The sequence below is a fragment of the Eleutherodactylus coqui genome, chromosome 1, assembly GCF_035609145.1.
Source record: "Eleutherodactylus coqui strain aEleCoq1 chromosome 1, aEleCoq1.hap1, whole genome shotgun sequence".
Taxonomy (NCBI): Eukaryota; Metazoa; Chordata; class Amphibia; order Anura; family Eleutherodactylidae; genus Eleutherodactylus; species Eleutherodactylus coqui.
In genome coordinates this window covers 204545016-204571818 of record NC_089837.1, presented here as the reverse complement: position 1 = coordinate 204571818, position 26803 = coordinate 204545016, and the positions used below count along the sequence as shown (strand labels likewise).

At 46.2% G+C, this 26803-nt stretch overlaps 1 protein-coding gene across 3 annotated transcripts; it reads right to left on the bottom strand.

Annotated features, from left to right (window-relative positions):
- Positions 1-537: 537 nt before the first annotated feature.
- Positions 538-26803, bottom strand: KATNA1 (katanin catalytic subunit A1). Of its 3 annotated transcripts, none has more exons than XM_066605435.1 (12): positions 26646-26803; positions 19398-19561; positions 15468-15625; positions 12774-12866; positions 12243-12426; positions 10963-11084; positions 10683-10788; positions 9663-9821; positions 5416-5542; positions 3587-3721; positions 1402-1528; positions 538-897 (listed from the first exon to the last, which is right to left on the bottom strand). In XM_066605435.1, the coding sequence occupies exons 1-12, from the start codon at positions 26734-26736 to the stop codon at positions 699-701; spliced, it is 1665 nt and encodes a 554-aa protein (XP_066461532.1). In that variant the 5' UTR covers positions 26737-26803; the 3' UTR covers positions 538-698. The 3 variants fall into 3 exon arrangements, with proteins under 3 accessions (XP_066461532.1, XP_066461531.1, XP_066461534.1); XM_066605434.1 differs by having other exon boundaries at positions 26619-26738; XM_066605437.1 differs by lacking the exon at positions 12774-12866 and having other exon boundaries at positions 26619-26737.

Sequence of the window (26803 nt, the reverse complement as noted above, 5' to 3'; positions counted from 1 at the left end):
GACTTCAATGGTGTTCGTTACTCGAAACGTACTCTCGAGTAAAGTTCGACTTAAGCAACGAGCACCCGAGCATTTTGGTGCTCGCTCATCTCTAATTAGAAGCTAAATACATGCAAATAAAGCTATTTAGAGAACAGCTGGTGGTCTGTTCCCGAAATACATCGCTATTGTCCTCCAGCGGGAAAGCTGCTGAAAGAAAGTTATCAGCGCTGCCGTGGAGAACTCAGCTTGCGGTACCTCTTATCAGTCCTGATGGATTTTAAGCTGAGCTGAACTCAGCGAGGGACGAAAAGTGCACGGTAAGTGCATGATGGGCACACATTTACACACATCGATTATCGCTCAAAAGATGGCTTTTGAGCAAATTTTGAATGATAATCGTGTGTCAAAGGGTCTTAACTTTCTTCTCTTAGGTCTCTCAAAAAGAAAAAAACAAAAAACACTGCTGTAGGTATACATGATCCTTAATAAAGTTGGAGCAAATGTGAAGACTGGTTGGCATCTCGTACGCCAATTACCATAAAAAGTACTAAGTAGTAGAATCAGATAGCGCCTTTTTATTACTTTAAGAAACATGGCAATTTACAAAAGGATTTAAAAAAATACAGCAACCAGTGCCAGTATCTAGCAATATAAACTAAACAAACTAGTTAAGACTTCAGGCAGATGATTTTTTTTAGCACATTTAAAGGGTCAAGTTAACAGGACCCAAACTCCTCGATCCACTTTTCATATTTTTCAATGTCTGAGGCAGACACAGATTTGGATACTTTTTTCAAAGCCATCTCGAAGTCTTCCATCGTAGTGGGCATGTGCATGTCATCCCTTGATAGATTGCGAATTTCTTCTGGAGATAAACCCTCAATACGTCTTCTCATTGCCATCAAAGAAGCATCTCTGTGGAGAGATGTGCATTCATATGGTGAACTACATGCCAAGGAGTTATCCTCATCTTTATTTCATGTATATGACTATTCATAAATAAATGTATTACTATAGTTGCCTCGTCAACCACCAGGAAAAAAAAAAAAATCATCATATTAACGTAGCATACTTTGACATTTTAAATATTTCTCTACAGCCAAGGCTAGATTTACATTGCACTTGGGGGTTCCATCTCAAACTCCCATCTAAAGGGCTGAAAACAGCATCCATGCCCAGGATGGCTGCTGTTATTAAAGCTGAGACTATGCTATATTCTGTCCAGCATTTTGCAGTTTGGGCTCAGTTTTAATAACAGTAGGCTGTGGAGTCATTCAGGGTTCTGTCCGGACACAGTTTTTGCCCATCGAGACAAAGCTCTGGGACGGAACCTCAAATGCAATGTGTTCTGAGCGCAGTAGGAATCTAGACTAACGTGTGCCTGCATAACCTTACACACACAGGCTCTAGAATACATACCTGCATACATTGGTAATATCGGCACCAGAATAACCATCCATGTTCTGTGCAATAGTGTCAATGTCAACATCATCTGCCAACTCCAACTCTTTCAGATTTATTCTTAGAAGCTCTCCTCTGCCTTCAGCTTGGGAAAAAAAACAAAAAAAAAAAAACAGCACACATTAGATGCCTAGAAAACTATTGCTACACAGTGTTCCAATATGGCAACATTATTTTTCTTTTACACTTCTGTAACCTTATTAGGGACTTCAGTAGTATAACTTCTGATTCTTGACATACTAGCATAGATCCATAACTGGCATCACAGGACAACTTAAGGCCCATTTACACTGGACGAATGTCCGGCAAATGATACCCAGTCCTCGTCCACGCATGTACTCGCTCCCGTGCCATTACACAGGAGCGAGTATCGCTGCCTCGCTCACAGAGCAGCGAGCAGGGGGCCGTGGCGGCTGGAGGAGATTTCCCTCCCCGGCCCCTCTCCATTCACCTTAAGCAACACCTGATCAGTACTGAACGGCTATTGTTTACACTGAACGATCATCGTTCAGGATTTTAACCCCTTAACGACCGCCTTTTGACGGCCTCCCAAGCTGGGCCTTATTCCACACAGCTGTGAAAAAACAGCCTCCCTGTGGAATAGAGCCAGGTGTTCGGGGGTGTGTCACAGATGCAGGCTCTTACATACCAGAGGTGGGTGGGAGACTGGGGCACACACTTGGGGCAGCGGATTGAGTCCCTAGTTATCCGATTGCCGATATCTAACATATATCAGCAACCGAATGAAAGTGAATGGCAGCGCACTAAGGGTGCCCGTTTCAGCTCCCCAGATTTCCAAAAGTTGGCCTGGTCATTAAAGGGGTTGTCTCGTGAAATCAAGTGGGGTTATACGCTTCTGTATGGCCATATTAATGCACTTTGTAATATACATCGTGCATTATGAGCCATACAGAAGTTATTCACTTACCTGCTCCGTTGCTAGCGTCCCCGTCGCCATGGATCCGTCTAATTTCGCTGTCTTCTGGCGTTTAGACGCGCTTGCGCAGTCCGGTCTTCTCCCTGGTGAATGGGGCCGCTCGTGCCGGAAAGCTGGTCCTCGTAGCTCCGCCCCGTCACGTGTGCCGATTCCAGCCAATCAGGAGGCTGGAATCGGCAATGGACCGCACAGAGCCCACGGTGCACCATGGGAGAAGACCCGCGGTGCATCGTGGGTAAAGATCCCGGCAGCCATCTTAGTAAAGGAAGAAAGAAGTCGCCGCAGCGCGGGGATTCGGGTAAGTAATAAACTTTTTTTTTTTTTTAACCCATCCCTTGGGTTTGTCTCACGCCGAACGGGGGGGGCCTATTGAATTTAAAAAAAAATGTTTCGGCGTGAGACAACCCCTTTAAGGCGCAAACAGGCTCCGTCACTAAGGGGTTTAGCAGCTTAAATTCTCGAATGATGATCGTTTCGTGTAAACAGTGGTTCAGTACTGAGCAGCTGCTGCTTATAGTGAATGGAGAGGGGCGGGGGAGAGCGAGGAGTGAAAGCTCCTCCAGCCTCCCCGGCCCCCTGCTGGTCGCTCTGTGAGAGCCACAGATACTAGCTGCTGTGTGATAGCTTGGGAACGAGTACATGCAGGGACAAGTGCCAGGCATAGTTTGCCCGACATTCGTCCAGTGTAAATGGGCTTTTAGACTTTGCTAAGCCCCAGGTTAATAGTATATCAACGTGAACCACTGCAATCCGAATGCCAGAGTTCACAGTCAAGTAACAAAGGTTCCCCCTTCTCTGGGCTGTTGCTGCAAGAGTGACAGCTGCATTCTTTTGCATGATTACAGCTGTGTGATAACCATAGTGTACATATACAGTAGTGTCAAGGGGTTAATTCCTACAAAGATGGCAATAAGAAATAATGTGGTGTTTTTAAATAGGGTTTTCTCACTTTTGTTCTGTTTATGATTTATCCTCCAGACAAGTTCTCAGTAGATGATCGGGATACACGCAGATCAGCTGATTCCTGGGGCTGCTGTCACTACGGACACTGCAGAAAGGGCAATCTGTAGCACAGTGGCCTGGGTGGGTATTGCAGGCACAGCTCCCTATGAAATCAGGTGATCGGCATGGATCCAGAGTGGCAGACCTCTGCCGATCATCTATTGCTGACCTGGCCTGAGGGCAGATAGGAGACTGTATACCTACCAGATGGCAAAGGAATATAAATCCGCTTTTCCAAACGCCTCCTTAAAGCTTCATCAATATCCCATGGAAAATTGGTGGCAGCAAGGACCATTACCATTTTAGAAGGATCATCATTTTCAGAAGCACCACCAACACCTAAAAAAAAAAGTGGGTTTGAATACATTTCTTTCACATACCAAATACTACAACCATCTCAGGCATTTATGCAAAAGCTCAATTTATAATTGCCATGTGTTTTGTATTGCCAAATGGTATTTTGCAAAAAAAAACCAAAAAAAAAAAACCTGTGTGTTCCATTTGCAATTATGGCCTAAACGTCTGACCAAGCTTTCATCCTTCATAATGACCGCAGCATTTCAGAATACCCATCTCGAGTTCATGCCGCCCAGGGTTTGAGCAGCAGGAGCTTGTTGACAGGTTCCCTTTAAGGGTGAATTCATATGAGCTGCTAAAAATTAATCTGTTCTGTGCAGATCATGATAAAAAGTTCTGTTTAATCCAAGTGCAGTTCTGTATACAAGTCAATGTATTTTTCCATTTATCCAGTTTTCATATCCACATCAACTAAAACAGACCCCAAGTCATTCCCCTATCACTAAGCAACCAATTTGTGAAATACCTACAGCGTCTGCAAAACACATGAAAATAGTGCATGCCGCGTTTTGTTTTTTTCCACGCAATCCATGTATCGGTGTATAAAAACTAATGCATGAATCGGTCTGTGTGCTGTCAGTCTATTCAGTTGTTGACTCAGACACAGGCTAAAAATACAGTCTCGTTAATTAGCCCTAAAGCTGGGTCTCTACTCCTACTTTTTCCCACATGCTTCACCTGTAAAAGTTGCACAACCGAAAACCAAATCTCAGAGCTACAACGATTTGTGTTTAACATGTTTTGTTAATGCAGTTTTCACAGCAGTTAAAAAGCACATTGAAAAAACACAGCCCCCCCCCCCCCAAAAAAAAACAAAAAAAACAAAACACATCATAGAGGAAAACAAAAAGCATCATGGGAACACATTCAAAGGATGCCATTTCATGAGCTCCATTAATGTTCATATAAAAGTAGTTGTTACTGGGATGCACACGCACTTGCAAGTGCAACCCGCCAGTCACCGGGAAAATGAATGCAATTTCAGCAGCTACTGTACTCGATGTCACGTGAGCATAAGCGCATTTGCACTGTATATTTGCACAATGGAGTCGCGTACTGACGCATGCATGCGAGTTTTACTGTGCCCCTTGCTTGCGCAGATCGAGTGCACAAGCAGGAAAAAAAAACAAAAAAAAAACATGCAACCATTCTCTCATTCATTGAAATGAGCAATTAAGTTATTTAGTGTGTGATACCGGCCTAAGGGCTCCTGCACACTGGCGAGCGCGTTATCAGGCTGTGTTTCACGGCCCGATATTGCTCTCGCAAACCTTCTAAGACCGCAGCATCGCAGAAGTGAAACTTAGCAAATGAGAATGAAACCATTGAAATTCATTGGTTTCATAATCATGCGTTTTCACTCACAGCCCGATTTTCTGGCCAGTATGAAGGACCCCCAAGGGGAGTGGATGTGCTGCAGTTAACCACGGTTAATCAACTATGCTGCTTCAGAGCGATTTGCCTCAGTTTTGATGCAGTTGCAGTCAAAACCACAACAGTTTGCTGCAAAACTGCATGCAGCTTTAAGGAGTGCACTTTAACTACACTGTCTGAATACACCCCAGCGAAAATAATAGCACTTGGACTAGAGCGGCAGTTTCAGAAAAATTGCAGACTCCCTTAACTTCAGACAACCCTATAAAGTGTTCTAATCACAGTTAAAGAGCAATGGTTACCATCCATCTGAACTAGCAGCTCCGCTTTTACTCTTCTGCTGGCTTCATGCTCTTCTGAGGTTCCTCGTCGGCTGCATATTGAGTCAATTTCATCAATAAATATGGTTGTTGGGGCATAGAAACGTGCCTAAAATGAGAAGTTCTATCAGCGTTTAGCAAGAAACTTGCAAAAAGCTTCACAAAATAGGATGATGTTATTTCTTGCCCAGTCATATGTAACAAGCTTAAAGCACAAGCCCAACCTTTGTGCCGAATTCTTAACTCCCTAAGCACTGCCCAATATAAATATGGAGACAGCGTCTGATGGCTGACACCCACCTGCATCTGCAGCAATCTGAGCTAGTACCATTTTGCTGCAGCTAACTGTTTAGATGCTGTAGTCAAAGCTTACAGTATCTAAGCAGCCAAAGGGGGGGGGGGGTTACCTTCCAGCACCCAACGCTCCCCCCCCCACCACACCATTGTGGGGTGCCAATGGGTTCACAAGACAGTTCAGAGCCAAGTAAGGCTTCCAGGGCTGCCATGTATTGCAATCTATTAAAAGACTTTATCCAAGCAGCACCCACTGGGACACATCAGACTTGTAGCAGAAGCCGCTGCTCCGACCACTATATAGTGAACAGAAATGCAAGTGCAGCTCTCATTGGAATCAATGGGAGCGGTGCCACTAAATGCAGGCTAGGATCCCATTGATTTCGATGAGAGCTGCACCTGCAATAACCACTTTAAGCTACACCCGTGAAAGGGTTTAAAAGGCTAAATTGCTAAAAATGTACTGCAATGCTGAACAAGAAATTAAACTGTCCGGGAAAAAAAAAAGCATTTTTTTTTTAATTAAAAAAAAAAAAAAAAATGCACAAAAGAGTTCAAATCACACCCCTTTCCCAACTTCTCAAAAAATAAAAAACATTGGTGTAATCCAGTCCGTAAAAGTCCAAAATGGCACAATGCAAGAGTTGCTTTTTTTCCTGCAGAATTTCCGCCCGTGGCCGCTGCCATAGGATTGCATTAGATAACACAATCCTAGGCAGGCAGCTGTGATTTGTCTTCGTGAAATCACATGGGGAAAACAAATCGCGGCATGTTCTATTTCTGTGCGGGTCTCGCAGAGGCCCGCACAGAAATGTCAGTGGTAACGGGCCGGCTCCTCTCTGCGCATGCGCCAGCTGGCCGGCAGCTGGCACACAGCGCAGAGAGGAGACGCTGGGAGCGGGTAAGCCGCAGGTCTGTGCAAGGGATCCGACCCGGCCATTAGCTAATAAGGATTTCAAACGACATCTTCTATTTCTGTGCGAAAAAAAGGTGTTAATTCGTTCAGTCGTTCTAACGATAATCGTTGCGTGTAAAAGGGCCTTTAGCACGACATGATATCACAGTGTGCCGTGCTAGAAGAGTGGTTTACACTTCCAATTACTTTACAATGAGTTTTGTGTTACGATAAGATATCACTGCGCAGAAAGTTATCACGATGAAGGCAAGATGTGTCCCAGCTGTAAACTGTATGTGGTTACTAGCTGGGTTACGTATTACATACGGCTTTGATTTCTGATTTTCTCCACTAGCCAGCTTTGCTTCAGTCTCAGACTCCGGAAGGGAGGAGGAGAGGTCTGTGTAAGCCGGTCTCACATGCAGTCCCAAGACAATGCTCCTGGTGTTATCTCTTGCTTGTGTGACATCCTGTACTCCAATCACTTAGTGTATAATGTCCGGTACACCAGGCAGGGACAGAAGGGAGGGAACCTAACATCACATACCGCTTATTTCCACTGCTTCCTGCACCTCTCCGTTGCAGAATCGGAGGCTAACGCAAACACCAACCAGTGCAGTAAGTCAGAAATCAGAGTCAGACATCAACTGAGCTTGTAAGGCAGCCAGTGAACACATACATTGGGGCTTATACTTACTTAGAGCAGCATATCACACGCCAGTCTAAGTAAACCCTGCATTTGGCTACACGTAAATTAAAACAAAAACAAAACAGTAAGCCTAACATTTTTGATTGAGTCTAAAAACCGAGCAGTCAGTGTCAGGTGGAAAACGTTCATTTACATGACGTTTGACTGACCCCTAAGGCTGGGTTCACACAGTGCGGATTTGCTGCAGTTTTCCGTTCCATATCCGCACTGCGGCTAAACCGCTGCGTTTGCAGTGCAAATGTGTTTAGCCAAAAAGCTGTTCTCACAGGGTGGAATTTTTCCACGCTGCCACAGTGTGAAAATGCATCTGCGGCGCGGTTTTAGAATATGCAGCATGTCAATTCTTTTGGATTTTCCGCAGCGCTTTTTTGCCCATAGCCATCACAGATGCAACAAAATCTGCTGCGGAAAAAAATGCTTGCGGATTTTTCAAGCCAAAAAAGTGGCTAAAATCCGCAAGGAAATCTGCAAGCCAAAAAGAACCGTTGAAGCAGTTTTGCCGCAGAAGCTGTTCTTCTGCGGCAAAACCACAACGGAAAGACTGCAGCAAATTGCGGCAAATGCGCCATTTGTGAACCTAGCCTTGGGAGGTCCTTCTTCTATTTTTACCTACTCTCCACTGCTTAGATCTCCTATTTTTTCCTTTGGACATGCACTGCCACCATTATGAGCCTTGCTTGAAATACACAGGCTTCTTATATACAATATGCACTGTTTACTCTACGATTACGCACATGGAATAAAGTTATGTTCACATTCCTAAGCTGCTGGAAATTCTTCCTCATTTATAATTCTGTATCATGTGTCTTGCCACATTTAGGCGATATGTTCACAGGCGATAGGTCACTGCGTTAGCCGCACCGATAATCCGCCCGCAGGTAATGCAGTGAATGTTTCCCATAAGCTAACAATGGAAAGCGCAGCCCAACGGCCACAAGTGGAGAATCATGGCGATTCTTCGCTCGTAGGATACAAATTGCGGCATGACGCAATTTGCCACGATGAGCCTATCAGATAGGCTCATAGCAGAGACCTGTCAGTTCTCCCCCCTGCTCCCCCGCGGCAGAATATCACTAGCAATATTCTGTCACGGACGTGGACTGGCGTGAGCCACCGTCCGGGAGCAGGAGCCGGCAGACGGATCTCCACTATCAGCCTATCTGACAAATTGGCTGACCGCAGAGAATCGCGGCAAATCGCAGCATGCTGCGAATTGACGCCTGCGAGCGGAGAATCGTTGTGATTCTCCGCTCGTGGACAGAGAAAGAAAGCTTTCACTGCGTTCCCCGCGGCCTTATTATCACCGTAGGGAACGCAGTGAAAATACGCCCGTGGACAGGCAGCCTTACTGGACTGCACCAGTGGCCAGTGTGAAAGTAAAGAAGAAAAATAAAAACACACAACGCTAGAAATATGTCCAATCATACACAAAACAGACAAAAACTATTTTCCGAAGATACATTCCCTATAACCCCTTCAGAACCAATAATGTAACTGCACAATACCCCATAGCTGTCAGCTGCATCATAGGGCTGACAGCAGACAGCAACGACTAGCTCCAATCGCAGCAGTTTGGCTCAAAAGAATCCACGGTCAATGCAGTCAGAGTTGCAGGTCCATCGTCAGTGTCTTCCCCTTCCCACAGTCATGTGTATGGTCACAGGCGGGTCAGATTCCGCATGCGGAATACAACTCTGGCAGCAGCGGCGTATGCACATACTAGCTTTCTTTTCTCTTCATCTGTACTGCGGATGGTGTGCACGGCTCGCCGTTGGAAGTGTGCTGTACAGGTTTTTTCTTTTTTTTAAACTCCTGTTTTTCTCAACTGCAATTGGTTTCTGCTCGTGTGCAGGAAGAATCACTTTTCCATAGCATATTATGGATGGTATTTGCTGCGGAACTTAAAGGTGGACGCCCGCTCTGGATTCTGCAATGTAAATCCACCCGTGTGCAGGCAGCCTATTGCAGGGTGCTGCTGCATTGTCCCAGCAGACTAGGGTGTAATAGTGTAGGTTTGCAAGCCTTGCCACAGGCAGATCTTAATAAGCTGCAATTGATGGCAAGCCTAACAAACTGCCATTAGAGGTACAATGTGCTGCAAAACTGACCCCTTTGACAAGGGATCAGAGGATCACAAGTTTAAGTCCCCTAGTGGGACTTGGAACCCAAAAAAAATAAGTGTAACACACATACTAATATATATTCCAAATTTATTATTATAATTTGCATCACTGCATCCGCAAACATCTAAAATATTGAATAGGACACGGTTTATCCCGCTCAGTGAATGTCATTAACCCATTCAGTGGAGCAACAAAGAGTAAAGCTTACCATTTCAAACAAAAGGCGGACAAGCTTCTCAGATTCTCCTCTGTATTTGGATGTAAGTGTAGAAGATGATATGTTGAAAAATGTAGTCTTGCATTCTGTTGCTACAGCTTTGGCTAAAAGGGTTTTCCCTGTTCCAGGTGGTCCAACCATCAGAACACCCTTTAGAGGGCACACAAAATAAGAAATGTCAAAAAAAAGTAAAAATTACAAAATAAAATGTATATCCTTTACAGTGTTTATAGTGTGAAGAGTTTTGGCTTTTTCACATGCCTTCTACAGGCAGCTTTTAATTAGTTCAATTGTGTACAAGTGTTTATAAAGCTCTAATCATGAGAGCCTATGGAGAAGAAAAAAAAAAAGTATCTGGAAAAACACAACAACTAAAGCATGTTGTGTTTTAATAAAAATGCCACTCCACAAACTGAAATGCCATGTATGTGCAGTAGGTATTTTTTTTAAATATTTGCCACAACCATGCTTAAGGCCCCCTGCACACGGGTTAACAAACGCAATCCTATGCAGACGGCCGCGGTTTGGCCGCGCAAAATCTCGCGCGGTAAACAAACCGCGGCATGTCCGCGGCACAAGCCCCACACAGAAACAAACTGCGGCACAAGCCCCGCACAGAAACGTCACTCACCCAGCGCCGGCTCCGGTCTGCGCATGCACCGGCTGCCCGGCAGCTGGCACATGAAAGAGCCGGAGCTGCAGGGCGCGGGTGAGTACGCGCTGGTCCCTGCAGGCGCTCGGGTGGGGTCCTGCGGCCGGATCCGACCCGCCCGTCTGCAGGCGGCCTTAGTGGCGTGCTAAAGTGGATAAAGAGGCATTTTTCTGTAATAAAGAAATAAGAAAGGTTTCTTAGCTTCACTTGTATTACTGATTTATGAAAAAAATTAAAACAAACGGTTACTCTTTTACTAAATAAAAGGTTTTCCGAAATCTACCCCAGCTCGGAAAACACATTATTATATAACTGAAATTTACTGCATTTTAAAATACGTTCTGAATGCTAATCTGTACCTTCCATGGTCGCCTTATTCCCTTAAAGAATTCTGGCATCCACATTGGCAAAACCACAGCTTCCTTCAACAACTTCTTGGCTTCTTCCAAGTCTGCTATGTCATCCCTATGTAGAAAATGTCTAGGTTTAATACTAATAGTATTAAACATTCCCAGGTCCAACACACACTGCGGTCCGGTACACACAACATTTTAACCACAGTTCGCTTAATGTTTAATGAACATGAAACTGCCCATTTGCCTGTTCAATTGGCCCGTGTAAAAGGATCTTTACACTCACCATCGAACATTGGGGTTCTGCGAGATTATATCTCTTTCCAACGCTTCCACAAGATCCTTATCATATCCAGTACCATCAAATCTCTTGGGCTCATTCTCCAATTCATCAGCAGAGGACTTGTTCTACAAAATCAATCGACAAAAGAAAAAAGTTAAATGCTGATTTATGCAGAATACATAGTAATATTGTTAAATCACGTCAGCAAACCATTACAGGATAATAGGCTGAACTGGATGGATGCCTTTTTTCTTCAGCCTAGTAAACGGAGTGGCATAGCTGTAAAAGTATAAAAAGACTTGTGTGTAAAATAATAAAAAAAGACTAAACTATTGATAACCAGTTCTAAAAAAAAAAGGTCATCAATTTTTAGCTTGGTGGCGGCCTGTACCCAATCAGCAGTTTAAAGCGTTTGCAGCATTTGGGGCTACTCAAGGACAGACTAGAAGCAATGGGATGAAACTGAAAGAGAGGAGACAGTTTAGATATTAGAAAAAAAAAACAACTTTCTGACATGGAGGGTGATCAATGGGTGGAACAGGTTACCATGGGAGGTGGCGAGTTCTCCTTCAATGGAAGTGTTCAAACAAATAATTGTCAGAGGTGATTTAGTGAATCCTGCACTGAGTAGGGGGTTGGACCCGATGACAATGGAGGTCCCTTCCAACTCTATGATTCTACATAGGTTATGTGACTAATGACTATAACGTCACAAACCAGAGAAGAAGCTGCAGCACTTGTCTGAGTTCCACCACCAATCAGATATCGATGATCTAATCTGTGGACAGGTCTTCAATTTTTCAGTCCTGGAAAATCCTATTAACCACCAGACCAAACTAGCCAAACAATATAGTGTACTAGCCATAAGAGTGGATAAGCACATGAAACAAAGACACTTTTGGACACTCACACATAGCATTAGCAAAATGCTGCAATTTCGATTATGGCTTTTTGTCACGATTTTACTGTCGTTTTCGGAAGCAGGTTACTACCTCTGACAGCAGGTTCTAACACACCCCATCATTGTGATGGGTGATGAGGTGCCTTAATCACAACAAAATAAAGCAGATATCGATGGCGATTTGGAAAAAAAAAAAAAACGATTGCAGCTCTGTGAGGCCCCACTAAAATCAATGGGAGCCTTGAATAGCACAACTCGGCGCAAAGAAAAAAAGATGCTGAAGAATTGTGAGTTTTTTGCCAGCAGTTACTAAAACATGTCAAGAGAACTGAATTTCTTGGTACAATAAGACAGTGCAGACAATATTTTAACAAGTAGCTACTTTTTCTTTCACTTTGTTCAATGGATCCTTCTTCTCTCGCGCTCTGGCAGGCTTTACTTTCTGGTTATTGACATTTCTTGAAGATGAGGGATGGGCACCCTTTCCAGCCACACTTATACGGTTGTTGTGCACTCTGTTATCACTGAATTGGGCAGACTGGCGTTTCCCGAGTGCTGGTGAAGGTCTGAAAAATAAAATGCATATGTATGTAGTATATCAATAGAAATAATTATTCACATTAGGATGCATTTAAAGCCTATACGATTGTAAAGAGTAATCACAGATGTGGCAACTGCAGAATGAAGAGACGCCGCACACAAGTCACAAAATAGTGTAGCTGAGATATGTGCAGGATTAGTTACGAGTACATCTTTCGGCAAACATGTAGTATCTATTATTGGTTAGAGGTAAGCTGGAAGCTCCACTTTTTTAGTGTTTTTACAAAGCGGCTTTTTTTTCTGCTATAGGTCAATAGTAAAATATGAAAAGCCCTACAAACGCATCTTTTTGTAGTGGCTTTTTTCCCCTTACTTGTGCTGTGCTTTTTTGGGTCCATGGCGTTTTTTGCAAATTGCAGCATGCACAGGGTCTGGCATTTTTCCTGGTAGTTGCACATTAGCATCTCTATAGAAAAAAAAAAAAACGCCAAACAAAAATGCTTGTGTAAATAAAAATGCCACCAAAATAATGGCTGTTGAAGAAAAAAAAACTGGCATCATTGGTGTGGTGTCTGCTTAGTTATCAGCGACAACTCCTCCCAAACCCTTTCCCCATTGATTGGCATCAAGAAATGTCAATACAAAATTAACTTTATTCTATGTCCAATAAAAATACACACAGCGGGAAGAGCTGTTCCAGCCATCATACAGCCTTCAGAAATGCTACGTTATGGCTGAAAAGTGGCCTCCCCTTCATGTGCTTCTACAGGGCATGGGTTAACTGTATTGACACCTCGCCCAGTATACTGATAAAGTGATAAGGCACAAACACTCCTCCAGGCCAATGAAAAAACATTACTGGATATAAAAAGGAAGAAAGCATTGACACTAAACAATGGCCTACATATATTAATCAGATTACACTACTGACAACCGTCACAAAAGCTTGGCATTTTTTGAGCAAAAATGTCACAAATTCCTAAACACCAGTTCTGGAAAAAAAAGTGACAATGGTCTACAACTTTTAGCCGTGAAGTAAGCCTACTCCTAAGCCTTTGTTCTAGTGTTCTGTAGGGGGTCCAGAAGAATCCTATTTTTATTTTAGTCGCCAAAGGGGTCTTCAACCTGCAATCCCCTGATCTCACACACAATACAACATACTGCAATACTTTAGTATATCGCATTTTTACAGGCATCCTATTAAACCTTGTCTTAGGCAGGGATTAACCCCTAAACGACCTCCAATACGCCTTTTGACAGCCTGTAATCGGCGGGCTATGTAGGAAGAGAGATCGCTTGGCGATCTCCGTCCATACATCATGGGTGCCAACCATTTCTTACAGCTGAACCTGCCGGCAACAGCTCCGATAAGCAGCACGGCTCATCTGAGCCGTTAACCTTTTAAATGCCACTGTCAATTCTGACAGCGGCATTTAAATCAAGCTAGTTGTTGCCCCCTCTGGAGACTAAGAAAAAAAAAGTAAAAGTGAAAATTATTTACTTATTTTTTTAAATAAAACGAGTTTAAAAAAAAAAACCCTTTTGCCATACTTCTAATAAAAAAATCTAAACAAACAAAAATACATATTTGGTATCGCTGCGTTTATAAAAGTTCGATCTATCAAAGTAACACTATTTAGCCGGTACAATGAACTTCGTCAGAAAAAATAAAGAACGCCAGAAATGCACTTTTGGTCGCCCGGTCTCCAAACAAAAAAAATGCAATAAAAAGCTGTATGTATTCCAAAACAGTACCAACGCAAACTACAGGATGTCCCGCAAAAAATGAGCCCCCGCACAACTATGTCAATGGAAAAATAAAGTTATTGCATTCAGAAGATGGCAGAAAATAATTTTAAAAAAATTTAATGTCTTAAAAAAATAAATAAATAAAATATACAAAGCTATACAATTGTGGTATTGTAGTAATCGTACTGACCCATAGAATAAGGTTATTATGTCATTTTTGTTGCAGTGTGTACGCCATAAAAACAAGTCGTGCTGAAAGATGGCGGAATTTTGTTAGTTTTTTTTGTTACTTCACTTAAAGTTTTTCAGTACATTAAATAGCACCATTGAAAATTACAACTCGCCTCGCAAAAAACAAGCCCTGATACAGCGACGTCAATCAATAAATAAAGGAGTTATGATTTTTTAAAAGGAAGGGGGTGGAGGGAAACGAAAAAGGAAGAACAAAAAAGCTCCATCACTATGGCCCAATGTCCACGTGCGGATTTTAATTATAAAATCTGCAGGAAAGCAGGAGATTCAAAAACAAAAAAGTGAGCACTGCTCATGAGCTGGGCGCATCGCCCGATGCTTCCGTACGCACCTGTCGTGTTGAAGAAAGAAGATCCGGCCGGCTCAGAGGAGATCCGAGCTGGACCCGGAAAGGTAAGAAACATTCTTTTCCTCTCCATGGCTCCATGTTAACCAAACAGCAGTCAATGATCACATTGCGGACACGTCGGTCAAGTTCTGTAGGACCATTTAAATGATACTGTTACTACTGACAGCAGCATCTAAATTTTAAAGGCCAAGATCAGAGCCATCTCCAATCCCAGCCTTTAACAGTCAGTCAGAGTACGGAGTGCGCTTGGCTTTCGGACCCACTCCATACAATGACACCTGACTAGCGCTGTATATGTACAGCACTCATCGGTAACAGGTTAACCCCATTTACTTACTATGACCACTGAGCACCCATTCAGTGCCATGTCATTTGACCCTCTGATGTTACTAGCCCTCTACAGCAGTTCCACTGAGAATGAATGCGGTGGCGCTTGCATGTATGACCTCCACTCCATTTAATCGCCTCCTGACAGCGGCAGATGCAGTGAGGAGTGGACAATGCAGGAACCCATTCTAAGGATTAGTGATACCCTCACTGAACAGACTTATTACCTATGGATAGGTGTGTGGGTACATCCTCAAAAACCTTAAAATACCTCCAGACTAAGCAACCTAATAGGAAGCATAAAAGACTGTGAAAAAAATTCCCATTGATGTGAATACAAGCTAAGAACTGAATAATTTTAGCCATACAATAAGTGAACGTTCAGCTCACCTGCGTTCCACCGGCACGGGTAATGACCAGACCTCGCCATCCTGAACTGGAAAGTCATGTTGTGCCGCTTTCACTGGAGAGCTGTCCAATTTAAAACTTTCCAGCGTAGACATAATGTCCTTCACATGTTTGGCTTCCGTACTGATCTCGTGCCAAACCTGCCAATTGGATAAATGTTTAGTCACCATATACGTAGTACTATATATAATTGTATAGATAATACAAAAATACTAATGGATGAGCAGGGCAGAAGAAGAGGGTGCCATGTGGTAGCTATGGGCACAGGCAGCATGCGGGCATGATTATGAAACAGTTGAGTAGTTTTGGAAAGAATTTCAAAATAAAACACAATTTAGACCACACAGGATTAGGCCGGTCTCATACAACCGGATTTGGATTGAGTCATCCGCGGTATTCCGCATCCATTAACAAGAATAAAACATTGGTATGTCTGCTCACATGAGCGGACAGCGATTGCGATTTCCCCTTGCAATTCCGCACGGACGGCTCATCCACAATTGACATTGTGTAAGTTTGCGAGTACCCGTGCCGCTGTAGTGGAAAGGCAAAAAAAAAAAAAAAACCATTTAAAATATGCGACCAGTCATCCGCAATTATAGATTTAAACAAATCCACACGGACCCTAGCCACGGATGGAGACGGATTCTGCTGCGGGCTCCTGCATGCAAAATCCGACCCGTCCATGTGAGACTGGCCTTTGGAATGTATAATTTCAGCAGATGTGTCCAAAGATATGTATATATTTATTTAAGGCCTCCCATATCGTAAAAGCGTACAGAGCAAAACAAACTGTAATAAATTTGTATTGAGGGAAATTATGTTATCTTAAAGAATTATGTTAATACTTTATTCTGTATGCTGAACCCTGTAAATGGAAATAGAAGGAAAAAAAATAAATAAAAATAGTGGAATGTCTCACCCCCCAAAAAGTTATACAATACATTATATACACCCCAAAATGTCGTTGTCATGAAAAGGGAATCTGTCAGCTCAAACATGACACTCACATACCATGTGATGTTTCCCATTGATTTCAATGGGAAACACTTACAATCCTGTGATGCAAGTAAAATGCGCCTGAGGACAGCAGTTTCACAGAAGTGACGCGGGGGGTTTTTGATCCATTTGCTGTTCCCAACGTTACTATATTTTTAAGGGATCCTGAAATACAATGTTTAGTAACTGACAAGACTCATGAAATTACTGTGTATTTTTATCCTTTCAAAACAAACAAATTCACCAGAAACCCATGCTACAAAATGCGGTAAACTCAAAAAAAAAAAAAAAAAAAAAAAAAGGGGGGGGGGGGAAATGATAAAAAGCAACAAAGCATGCAAGTACAAAATATTTGGAAGATGTACTACACTCTTACCTACATCTCACACCTCCAATGGTGCCGTGTTGGAGGATTTAATTTAAAAAAAAAAAAAAAAAAGTCTATTTAGTTGCTCTGAAATTATTGCAAAGAAGAAATGCACACAAGGCTCTTTAAAAGGCAACTGAACAGTTTCTGTAGTTTCAGGACCTGTTTTTGTCTCACAACTTGCGACTCTAATTTTCTGCCACTAGCAGGGAATATTTGTTTGAGGCCTCATGTCCACAGCACGTGTGGATGTTTCATGCGGATGCACAGCAGGTCAACTTAAAATAGATTTTTTTTTCCCCCCTTGTGGAAGATTGCAGATATTTCCGCATGGATGTACGTGGATGCACTGCAGATCATCCACAACCCCACCTCCCAGCTTTTACCCTACCTCCCTAATTGCTTCTAACCTTCAAATCCGAAAATGTATTTGCAGATGCACCGCAGATCGTAAGCTCCCATCTAGATGAATGAAGCCAGATCTGCACATGATCCGTGGTAAAAAATAGAGCATGCTGGGATTTATTATCCACGCATGGCATCCGCAAATCCTTTAAATTAAAATCCGCAGGACTTAAAGGGTTTGTCTCGCGGCAGCAAGTGGGTCTTCTGTATGGCCATATTAATGCACTTTGTAATGTACATCGTGCATTAATTATGAGCCATACAGAAGTTATTCACTTACCTGCTCCGTTGCTGGCGTCCCCGTCGCCATGGTGCCGTCTAATTTCAGCGTCTAATCTCCCGATTAGACGCGCGTGCGCAGAAGGGTCTTCTCCCTTCTCTTTGGTCTCGGCACGAGCGGCGTTCTGGCTCCGCCCCCTTCTACGCGTCATCGCGTAGCTCCGCCCAGTCACGTGTGCCGATTCCAGCCAATCAGGAGGCTGGAATCGGCAATGGACCGCACAGAGCCCACGGTGAACCATGGGAGAAGACGCGCGGTGCATCGTGGGTGAAGATCCCGGCGGCCATCTTGGTGCAAAGAAGAAAGAAGCTGCAGAGACGGGATTCGGGTAAGTAAAAATTATTATTTTTTTTTTTTTTTAATCACATCCCTTGGGTTTGACCCGCGCTAAACAGGGGGGGGGGTCTATGAAAAAAAAAAAAAGTTTCGGCACAGGACAACCCCTTTAAGTGAAGTGCGGAAGCCCAATACTTCTCTATGGCCGGGTACAGCTGCGGGAAACCGGAGCGGATTCAATAAATAAGATCCACCGGTGGATATTGGGCCTGAAGTCTGGTATTTATCGGTAAGCAATCCTTCAGTAGTGCTCCCCATACAACCCTGTAAATCTATTTAGTGATGCCAGCCGACTCACCTGTGTGTATGGTTACTGCATATTACATGCAGTTTTTGCAGTGCTGATATCCCACACACTCCATATTGCCGCTCACATGAGCTGCGTGAAATACACGCTGCATGTTCTATTTAGTGCATGTGGATTTGGCAGACAACTATTTGAGTGGTTAGATCCTTGTTTCATAAAACAACTGTGCAGCAACACCGCAGTTTAGAAAGGTTTACGTGTAAAGCGTTATAGTGCGATGGTCAGACAATACCTCCCTTAGATCAGCTGACAGAATTGGCCGGCGTTTCTTTAACACTTTGTGAATATCCCAAGCTTGGGCATCAAAGATTTTTACACTTACATCTTTTCTAGAGTATTAATAAGAGGCTTTACCAAAAGGTTTTTTTTCAGGTAACTTCTTCCTTTGTTGGGCAACCCCTTACCTTAGTTTGGGGATTATAATCTTCATCAATCCAAATGGACAAACCCCCAAAAATTTAAAAAAAATTATTTTGAAGGTAAATCTCAGCCCCAGGGTTTTCTGATTCCTAATTTGATCGAAATATTGCCAACTCATAAAAGCAAAATGTTGTCTGTATACTGTGCTAAAAAATATATATATTATGGAGAGTATATAAATAATCAAATTAGGCCTCATGCACACGGGCGGATTTGCATTGTGAAATCAGGAGCGAGACACCGCCTCCGGATTTTGCAGCAAATCCAGCCCATAGCATGCTATGGAAAAGCATGATTTGCGATTTGCAGCGGGATATGCACACCTGACTTCTATTGAAGTCTATGGAAGCTGTCCGTGCCGCGGCCATTCCGTAATGGCCACAGGAGCCACATCATCGCTATAGTGATGGCGTGGCGTCTTCTCAACTGCTCATGCGCCAGCTGGCACATTCGCAGCACAGGAGTCCACGGCGGCCCCTGTACTGCGCATGTATCACCTGGCACATTGACAGCACAGGAGAAGACGCTGGACAGGTAGGCAGGCTGGGCACCGGGTTGAACTCCACTGCGGGAATCTACTGGACAATTACCTCTTTTAAATTCAGTCACCTCAGGCTCTATTTTTCCATTAATTAAATAAAAAGTTATATTTTAGAGCCCATTACAGCGAGACTTGGTTGCTAGCGGGTACTGCGGCATGCGTAAACAAAACCTTGAGCCAAGTAATGTTGTAGAAACTTAGTGGAACTGAAATATAGATTGCAAAGAGAAATGTCAAAACACAAGCCTACGCCTCACCTGCTGCCATTTCTGCTGTAGGAAGGCGTCTTTAACATATAGATATTTGTTCATCTGATCCAGCACACCTTGATAGTAAACCATGGCCGAGTCGTAGTTACCCAGAAGAGCGTACTCTCGGGCTAGTTTCATGTTTTCACTTATCATAATAAGGCTCATTTTGACTGCAGAAGAAAAAGACATAATATTTTTAAATTGTTTTCATACCTCTATGCAGTGAAATGCGATTCTGCAACCCCTAAAATATCCCACTGATAGCGTCTTGTGAACAGATTTATTTTGCGTGCAGCCATCAGTAGAGTAAACATTGCGCATGCATGGTTACTATATACTGGGTCATGGCGCATGTCGTAAGATACTTATGAAAAAACCCCTAGGTCTTCCTCACACTTGCCTGTTTAATGCAGTTCTTTAAAGGTAACATGTCAGCTCCTATTAGCCCCATACATAAAAGGTTTATAGAAGCCAAAATCCTGAATCCATGGAAGTCACTTAGGTCGCCTGCACACGGCCGTATTTGCAGTGCAGAATCCAGAGCGGGCGTTCGCCTCTGGATTCTGCAGCAAATACTGTCCACAGCATGCGTGGAAAAGGGATTCTTTTTACACGAGCGGAAACCAATTGCAGTTTCTGCTCGCGGCTGAAAAATCGCAGCATGCTTCATTTTTGCACGGATTCCGCACGTAAGGTTTCCATTGAAGTCGATGGAAGCAGTCCAATCCATAATACTTCCGCAATCAACATTGCGGAAAGGTCGCGGATTCCACATCATCGCTAGGCGAAGACGCGAGAAAAGCAGGAATTAAAAGAAAAAAAAAAAATCTGGACTGCGCATGCTCGACGTGCGGACCATCCGCAGGACAGGGACAGGGACAGGGACAGGGACAGGGACAGGGACAGGGAAAGGGAAAGGAGGTACGCGCAGATGTGGCTGCTGCCAGGTCCAGATTCCGCATGCGCAGTCCAACCCGCCTGCGTGCAGCCGACCTTATACTCGCCCTCCTTGGCGTTCCCCCCACTGTCCGGTTTTCATAGTTGTGTCTGCATGCGGATGACAGACTACAAAACTGTGCACAGAGACTGCCAGGACTAGTCCTCTCATTCCATACGCATGCCTTGAGGCTGACGGAGTAGTTCTGGTAGACACTAATGTGACAGCCCTCACAAACTGCTGAGTAACAACTCATAAATCACTAGCAATAACATGCATATATTATAAGATAGAATGACTCCGTGAAAAACCAGGAAGAAGTACATTCTATAAGCGCACAGCAGTCATATGTGCACGTGCACCGTGTGTGCTGGTAACAATGCACTGCTGGCAGCAGATGTACTTGGCAGTACTCCGCACGCTGTGCACCACATGTTGCATCTGATGATCAGGATTATGGAACAAGTCACATTGTGCACTGGAAACAAATTGTGCCTACTCAATGGAAAACTGCATGCAAAATAGCTACAGTCAGGCCTGGCTGCCCTGTGCTGAAGTCCAGGCTGCTCCGCTCAGAGGATTACAATGGGCACAATCTTATAAACCATCACCTGTGAGAGGGATTATGTAATACTGCATGACTTCATTAGGCCAAGTTCAGACATTGTGTATTTTGATGCGTTTTCCATGTTTATATTTTACATACGCCGAAGAGATTTGTAACAAGAATTCACATGGCTTGCGAATTTATCAGATAAGTAGATTTTAGGTTTTCAAGAGATTTTTTTTTAAATCTTATATTCTTATATTATCAGCGTAAGGCCGCCTGCACACGGGCGGAAATCCCGCCACTGAAAGTTTGCATAGGAGTGCATTACAATACGCACTCCTATGCAGACGGCCGCGGTTTGGCCGCGCGAAATCTCGCGCGGCAAACAAACCGCGACATGTCCTATTTTTGTGCGGGGCACGCACTCACCCGGCCGCCGGCTACGGTCTGCGCATGCGCCGGCTGCGCCACAGCCGGCACATGAAAGAGCTGGGGCCGCCAGGCGCGGGTGAGTACGTGCTCGTCTCTGCAGGCTCTCGGGTCGAGTCTCGCGGCGAGAATTCTCGCTGCCGGATCCGACCCGCTCGTGTGCAGGCGGCCTTAGGGTGCCTGCACACGAACGGAATTTCCAGCGTGTTATTTTAGGCACATTATCTGACCCAGACCGCAGCCAATATACTCCTATGAGGATCCGCAGTTGTCCCCAGACGGACGAATTTGTATCGCGTTTTTTCAAAAATCTGCGACCTGTTCTAATTTGGGTCGGATTCTGCGCGTGAAGCCTCCAATACAAGTGAATGGGTGCGTTTTTTCACGCAGTACATCCGCAGTGCAGCTGCAGATGGAGTCACTGATTGCTATGACTACAGGAAGTAGGCATGGTAGGAGGCGTCCCAACACACAGCACAGAGCTTCACAGGCAAATTTGTAGAGGGAGATAGGTAGTATTTCTTGCCAATGCAGGATGTAAGAATGCAAAATCTGTAGTAATGAATTCCTCTTGTGAATTTTTTTGCAGTAAAGTCACGCTGGAGAAGCGCCTGAAAAAAGTTACATGGATCAACCATGCCCACAAAGACATCTGCTCACCGGGTGAAAGCATGTTGCCAGAATAATTTAACGGTGCTCGCACAAGCAAGAGGGACAAAACGGAGTCTGGGTGTTGGTTTTTAAGCTGTTTTCCAAGGAATGGGCAGTTCTCTAGGGGTTGGGTTTACAATAAGGGGTGTCTGCTGGTTTTTCTGCGCGTTTTTTTCCGCAACGCATCCACACCTATCCGCAAGCACATTTAGGTACCATACGCGCGTGAAAATCCGCTAGCGGAATCCGGAACGCTCGTGTGCAGACGGCCTTATGGAATGGAAATGGTTAAAGCCCGTTTGCATCCAGTACAGCATTGAAAATAAGCAAAACCCAAACACACCGGTGATAAAAATTAAAAAATATATTTTGTTTTGAATATATAATTGTTCTTTTTTAATAATAGATCATTTTAAAAAAAAAAGATTTTTCTCTTCAAATTGCATCAGAAGAAAAAAAAAAAAATATATATATATATATATATATATATATATATATATATATATATATATATATATATCAACATTAGATCAGCAGGTATAAGTACAGCATTTTACTGGCTAGTAACATGATGTGTGAACACCTGGAATACAAGGATCAGGGTATACCTTGTTTCCCTGAAAATAAGACACTGTCATATTAATTTTTGTCCCAAAAGAGGCAAAGTGTCTTATTTTCGAGGGGTCTTATACTCACTTGGCCTGCGGCATCTGGGTCCCCTTATACTGGTCTCTGGGGGTTCAGCAGGCTGCCATGTCCTCCGCGCTGACAACACTATCTTTCTGGTGACGAGGCTTTTAATACCACACCCCCAGCAAGCGAAGGCTATGATTGGATCATGAGCGCTGCTGGCTCAGCCAATCAGTTAGCACCCGATGAACCTATGACAGCCATTCAGTGATGTCATTCACTGAGTGATTGAGCGCCAGATCCAATCACATTGCTCGCTTGCTGGAGGCAGGGTATTCAAAGCCCCATCACCAGAAAGAGAGCACTGTGTGAACGCTAAGAACACTGCAGTGCCGGAGACCAGCACGAGGGACCCAAACGCAGCCGGTGAATATTGCTGTTTTTTTATGTAGTGTAGCTAGGGCTTATTTTGAGGGGAGGACTTATATTTCAAGCCCCCCCCACACCACCCGCTCCGAAAATCGGGGAAACATGGTAACATGCAGTGTGTATGGATGCCGCTGTCATCCTGACCAGACTGTCTAGGACTAAGATCTGTGTCCTTGCCTCATTCTGCAAGCATTTACAAGCATCCTCTGTAACTAGATGATGACAATGATAATTCACACCTATTGTGACGGCATCATGGCATTTAGCATCCCTCCCAGTAAACATGCATGAACAGGATCAGGGAGGCTTGTACACAGGAGGTTTATGGGGATGGCGCTCGCCCGCCTTTACATAAAGCTTCCCACAAAGCAAATAAATAGGTTGATGAAAAGAATTCCCCTCATAGCGGGATTCCTTTGTTCACAAGTACCTGACAGGTCACACCACAAACACACCAGCATATAGATGTGCTTGTACGGCCATTAAGGAGGTTGACTAGTTTAGAAATCCCATTTTCACATGCCCCAATTCTGGGTTAATAAAGGGGGTCCCCTCATCTTCTAGGTAGAACAGAGAGCGCCTCTGGAGGACTGATCCTGTATTACACAGACAATCCAGAGTCTAGAGATGCCACTCTTATATTTACCTTCCTCACTGTTCCCTTTCTGCCCACCTGTGAAACTGCTCCCTCCCCCTCCCCTCTGCATCCCACGGACTACTTATGTGCGCACATAATGACATCTAGTACTTGCATTATAAGCGCACGCCTAAGAGAGACATCTCCAGACTCTGTGCCGCATCTCTTATGAGCCCATGACTTTAGTCCAGGCTACACAACACACAGTCAGCGGGCCACATGTGGCCTGGCAGAGGATTTCTAGTGGCCTGTGACATGACTATGATGTCAAGACTTTAGTTGCTAGCCTCGACATCATAGTTATGTTACAGTCCGCAGCACAGTCACGTCACGCTAGTCGCTAGAACTAAAGGCTAAACTTTACTGCTAGTGGCCAGCAGGGGAAGCGACTAGCATTATGTGACTGTGCAGACAGGGACCTAGCGTAGGGGATGTACAGCCATCCTCCTGCCCCCCCCTGAGGGGTAACTGAGGAGGGTCACGTCCATCCTCCTGCCCCCCCCTGAGGGGTAACTGAGGAGGGTCACGTCCATCCTCCTGCCCCCCCCTGAGGGGTAACTGAGGAGGGTCACGTCCATCCTCCTGCCCCCCCCCTGAGGGGTAACTGAGGAGGGTCACGTCCATCCTCCTGCCCCCCCCCCTGAGGGGTAACTGAGGAGGGTCACGTCCATCCTCCTGCCCCCCCCCCTGAGGGGTAACTGAGGAGGGTCACGTCCATCCTCCTGCCCCCCCCCCTGAGGGGTAACTGAGGAGGGTCACGTCCATCCTCCTGCCCCCCCCCTGAGGGGTAACTGAGGAGGGTCACGTCCATCCTCCTGCCCCCCCCCTGAGGGGTAACTGAGGAGGGTCACGTCCATCCTCCTGCCCCCCCCCTGAGGGGTAACTGAGGAGGGTCACGTCCATCCTCCTGCCCCCCCCCTGAGGGGTAACTGAGGAGGGTCACGTCCATCCTCCTGCCCCCCCCCTGAGGGGTAACTGAGGAGGGTCACGTCCATCCTCCTGCCCCCCCCCTGAGGGGTAACTGAGGAGGGTCACGTCCATCCTCCTGCCCCCCCCCTGAGGGGTAACTGAGGAGGGTCACGTCCATCCTCCTGCCCCCCCCCTGAGGGGTAACTGAGGAGGGTCACGTCCATCCTCCTGCCCCCCCCCTGAGGGGTAACTGAGGAGGGTCACGTCCATCCTCCTGCCCCCCCCCTGAGGGGTAACTGAGGAGGGTCACGTCCATCCTCCTGCCCCCCCCCTGAGGGGTAACTGAGGAGGGTCACGTCCATCCTCCTGCCCCCCCCCCTGAGGGGTAACTGAGGAGGGTCACGTCCATCCTCCTGCCCCCCCCCTGAGGGGTAACTGAGGAGGGTCACGTCCATCCTCCTGCCCCCCCCCTGAGGGGTAACTGAGGAGGGTCACGTCCATCCTCCTGCCCCCCCCCTGAGGGGTAACTGAGGAGGGTCACGTCCATCCTCCTGCCCCCCCCCTGAGGGGTAACTGAGGAGGGTCACGTCCATCCTCCTGCCCCCCCCCTGAGGGGTAACTGAGGAGGGTCACGTCCATCCTCCTGCCCCCCCCCTGAGGGGTAACTGAGGAGGGTCACGTCCATCCTCCTGCCCCCCCCCTGAGGGGTAACTGAGGAGGGTCACGTCCATCCTCCTGCCCCCCCCCTGAGGGGTAACTGAGGAGGGTCACGTCCATCCTCCTGCCCCCCCCCTGAGGGGTAACTGAGGAGGGTCACGTCCATCCTCCTGCCCCCCCCCTGAGGGGTAACTGAGGAGGGTCACGTCCATCCTCCTGCCCCCCCCTGAGGGGTAACTGAGGAGGGTCACGTCCATCCTCCTGCCCCCCCCTGAGGGGTAACTGAGGAGGGTCACGTCCATCCTCCTGCCCCCCCCTGAGGGGTAACTGAGGAGGGTCACGTCCATCCTCCTGCCCCCCCCTGAGGGGTAACTGAGGAGGGTCACGTCCATCCTCCTGCCCCCCCCTGAGGGGTAACTGAGGAGGGTCACGTCCATCCTCCTGCCCCCCCCTGAGGGGTAACTGAGGAGGGTCACGTCCATCCTCCTGCCCCCCCCTGAGGGGTAACTGAGGAGGGTCACGTCCATCCTCCTGCCCCCCCCTGAGGGGTAACTGAGGAGGGTCACGTCCATCCTCCTGCCCCCCCCTGAGGGGTAACTGAGGAGGGTCACGTCCATCCTCCTGCCCCCCCCTGAGGGGTAACTGAGGAGGGTCACGTCCATCCTCCTGCCCCCCCCTGAGGGGTAACTGAGGAGGGTCACGTCCATCCTCCTGCCCCCCCCTGAGGGGTAACTGAGGAGGGTCACGTCCATCCTCCTGCCCCCCCCGAGGGGTAACTGAGGAGGGTCACGTCCATCCTCCTGCCCCCCCCTGAGGGGTAACTGAGGAGGGTCACGTCCATCCTCCTGCCCCCCCCTGAGGGGTAACTGAGGAGGGTCACGTCCATCCTCCTGCCCCCCCCTGAGGGGTAACTGAGGAGGGTCACGTCCATCCTCCTGCCCCCCCCTGAGGGGTAACTGAGGAGGGTCACGTCCATCCTCCTGCCCCCCCCTGAGGGGTAACTGAGGAGGGTCACGTCCATCCTCCTGCCCCCCCCTGAGGGGTAACTGAGGAGGGTCACGTCCATCCTCCTGCCCCCCCCTGAGGGGTAACTGAGAAGGGTCACGTCCATCCTCCTGCCCCCCCCTGAGGGGTAACTGAGAAGGGTCACGTCCATCCTCCTGCCCTCCTAAGGGGTAACTGAGGAGGGTCACGTCCATCCTCCTGCCCTCCTAAGGGGTAACTGAGGAGGAAGAGGTCGGTTACATGCACGGATATGGCTGGTGGGAACAGCGCAGAACACACATAGTCCACAAACTGCCGGCCGTATAGTGTGGCGGGTGATGCCAGCTGTGCGCGGCCCCATACAGTACACAGCGCCCGGCTATAGGAAGCCCTCATGGAGCCGACGGAACACACCTCCCGCCGGCCGGGTCCATACATCACCTGCACCTCCGCGTCCTCTCCGGCGGCTCCTGACTGACGTGACCGGGAAGTAACGCCGGCAGCTTCTCCTCTCCGCCTCCTCTTCGCACATTCAAACCCTGTCACGTCACTTCCGCTCCTCCCGCTGCCCGACTGCCCTGACACCCGATATCACGACT

Bases quoted from the DNA above. Each gene is read 5' to 3' on its own strand.
- KATNA1 (XM_066605434.1), bottom strand. From the start codon at position 26,736: ATGTGCGAAGAGGAGGCGGAGAGGAGAAGCTGCCGGCGTTACTTCCCG. The intron at 5,543-9,662 runs GTAAGCTTTACT...TTCTCATTTTAG, and splicing joins TCCGCCTTTTGTTTGAAATG to GCACGTTTCTATGCCCCAAC. The intron at 1,529-3,586 runs GTAGGTATACAG...TTTTTTCCCAAG, and splicing joins TTATATTCCTTTGCCATCTG to CTGAAGGCAGAGGAGAGCTT.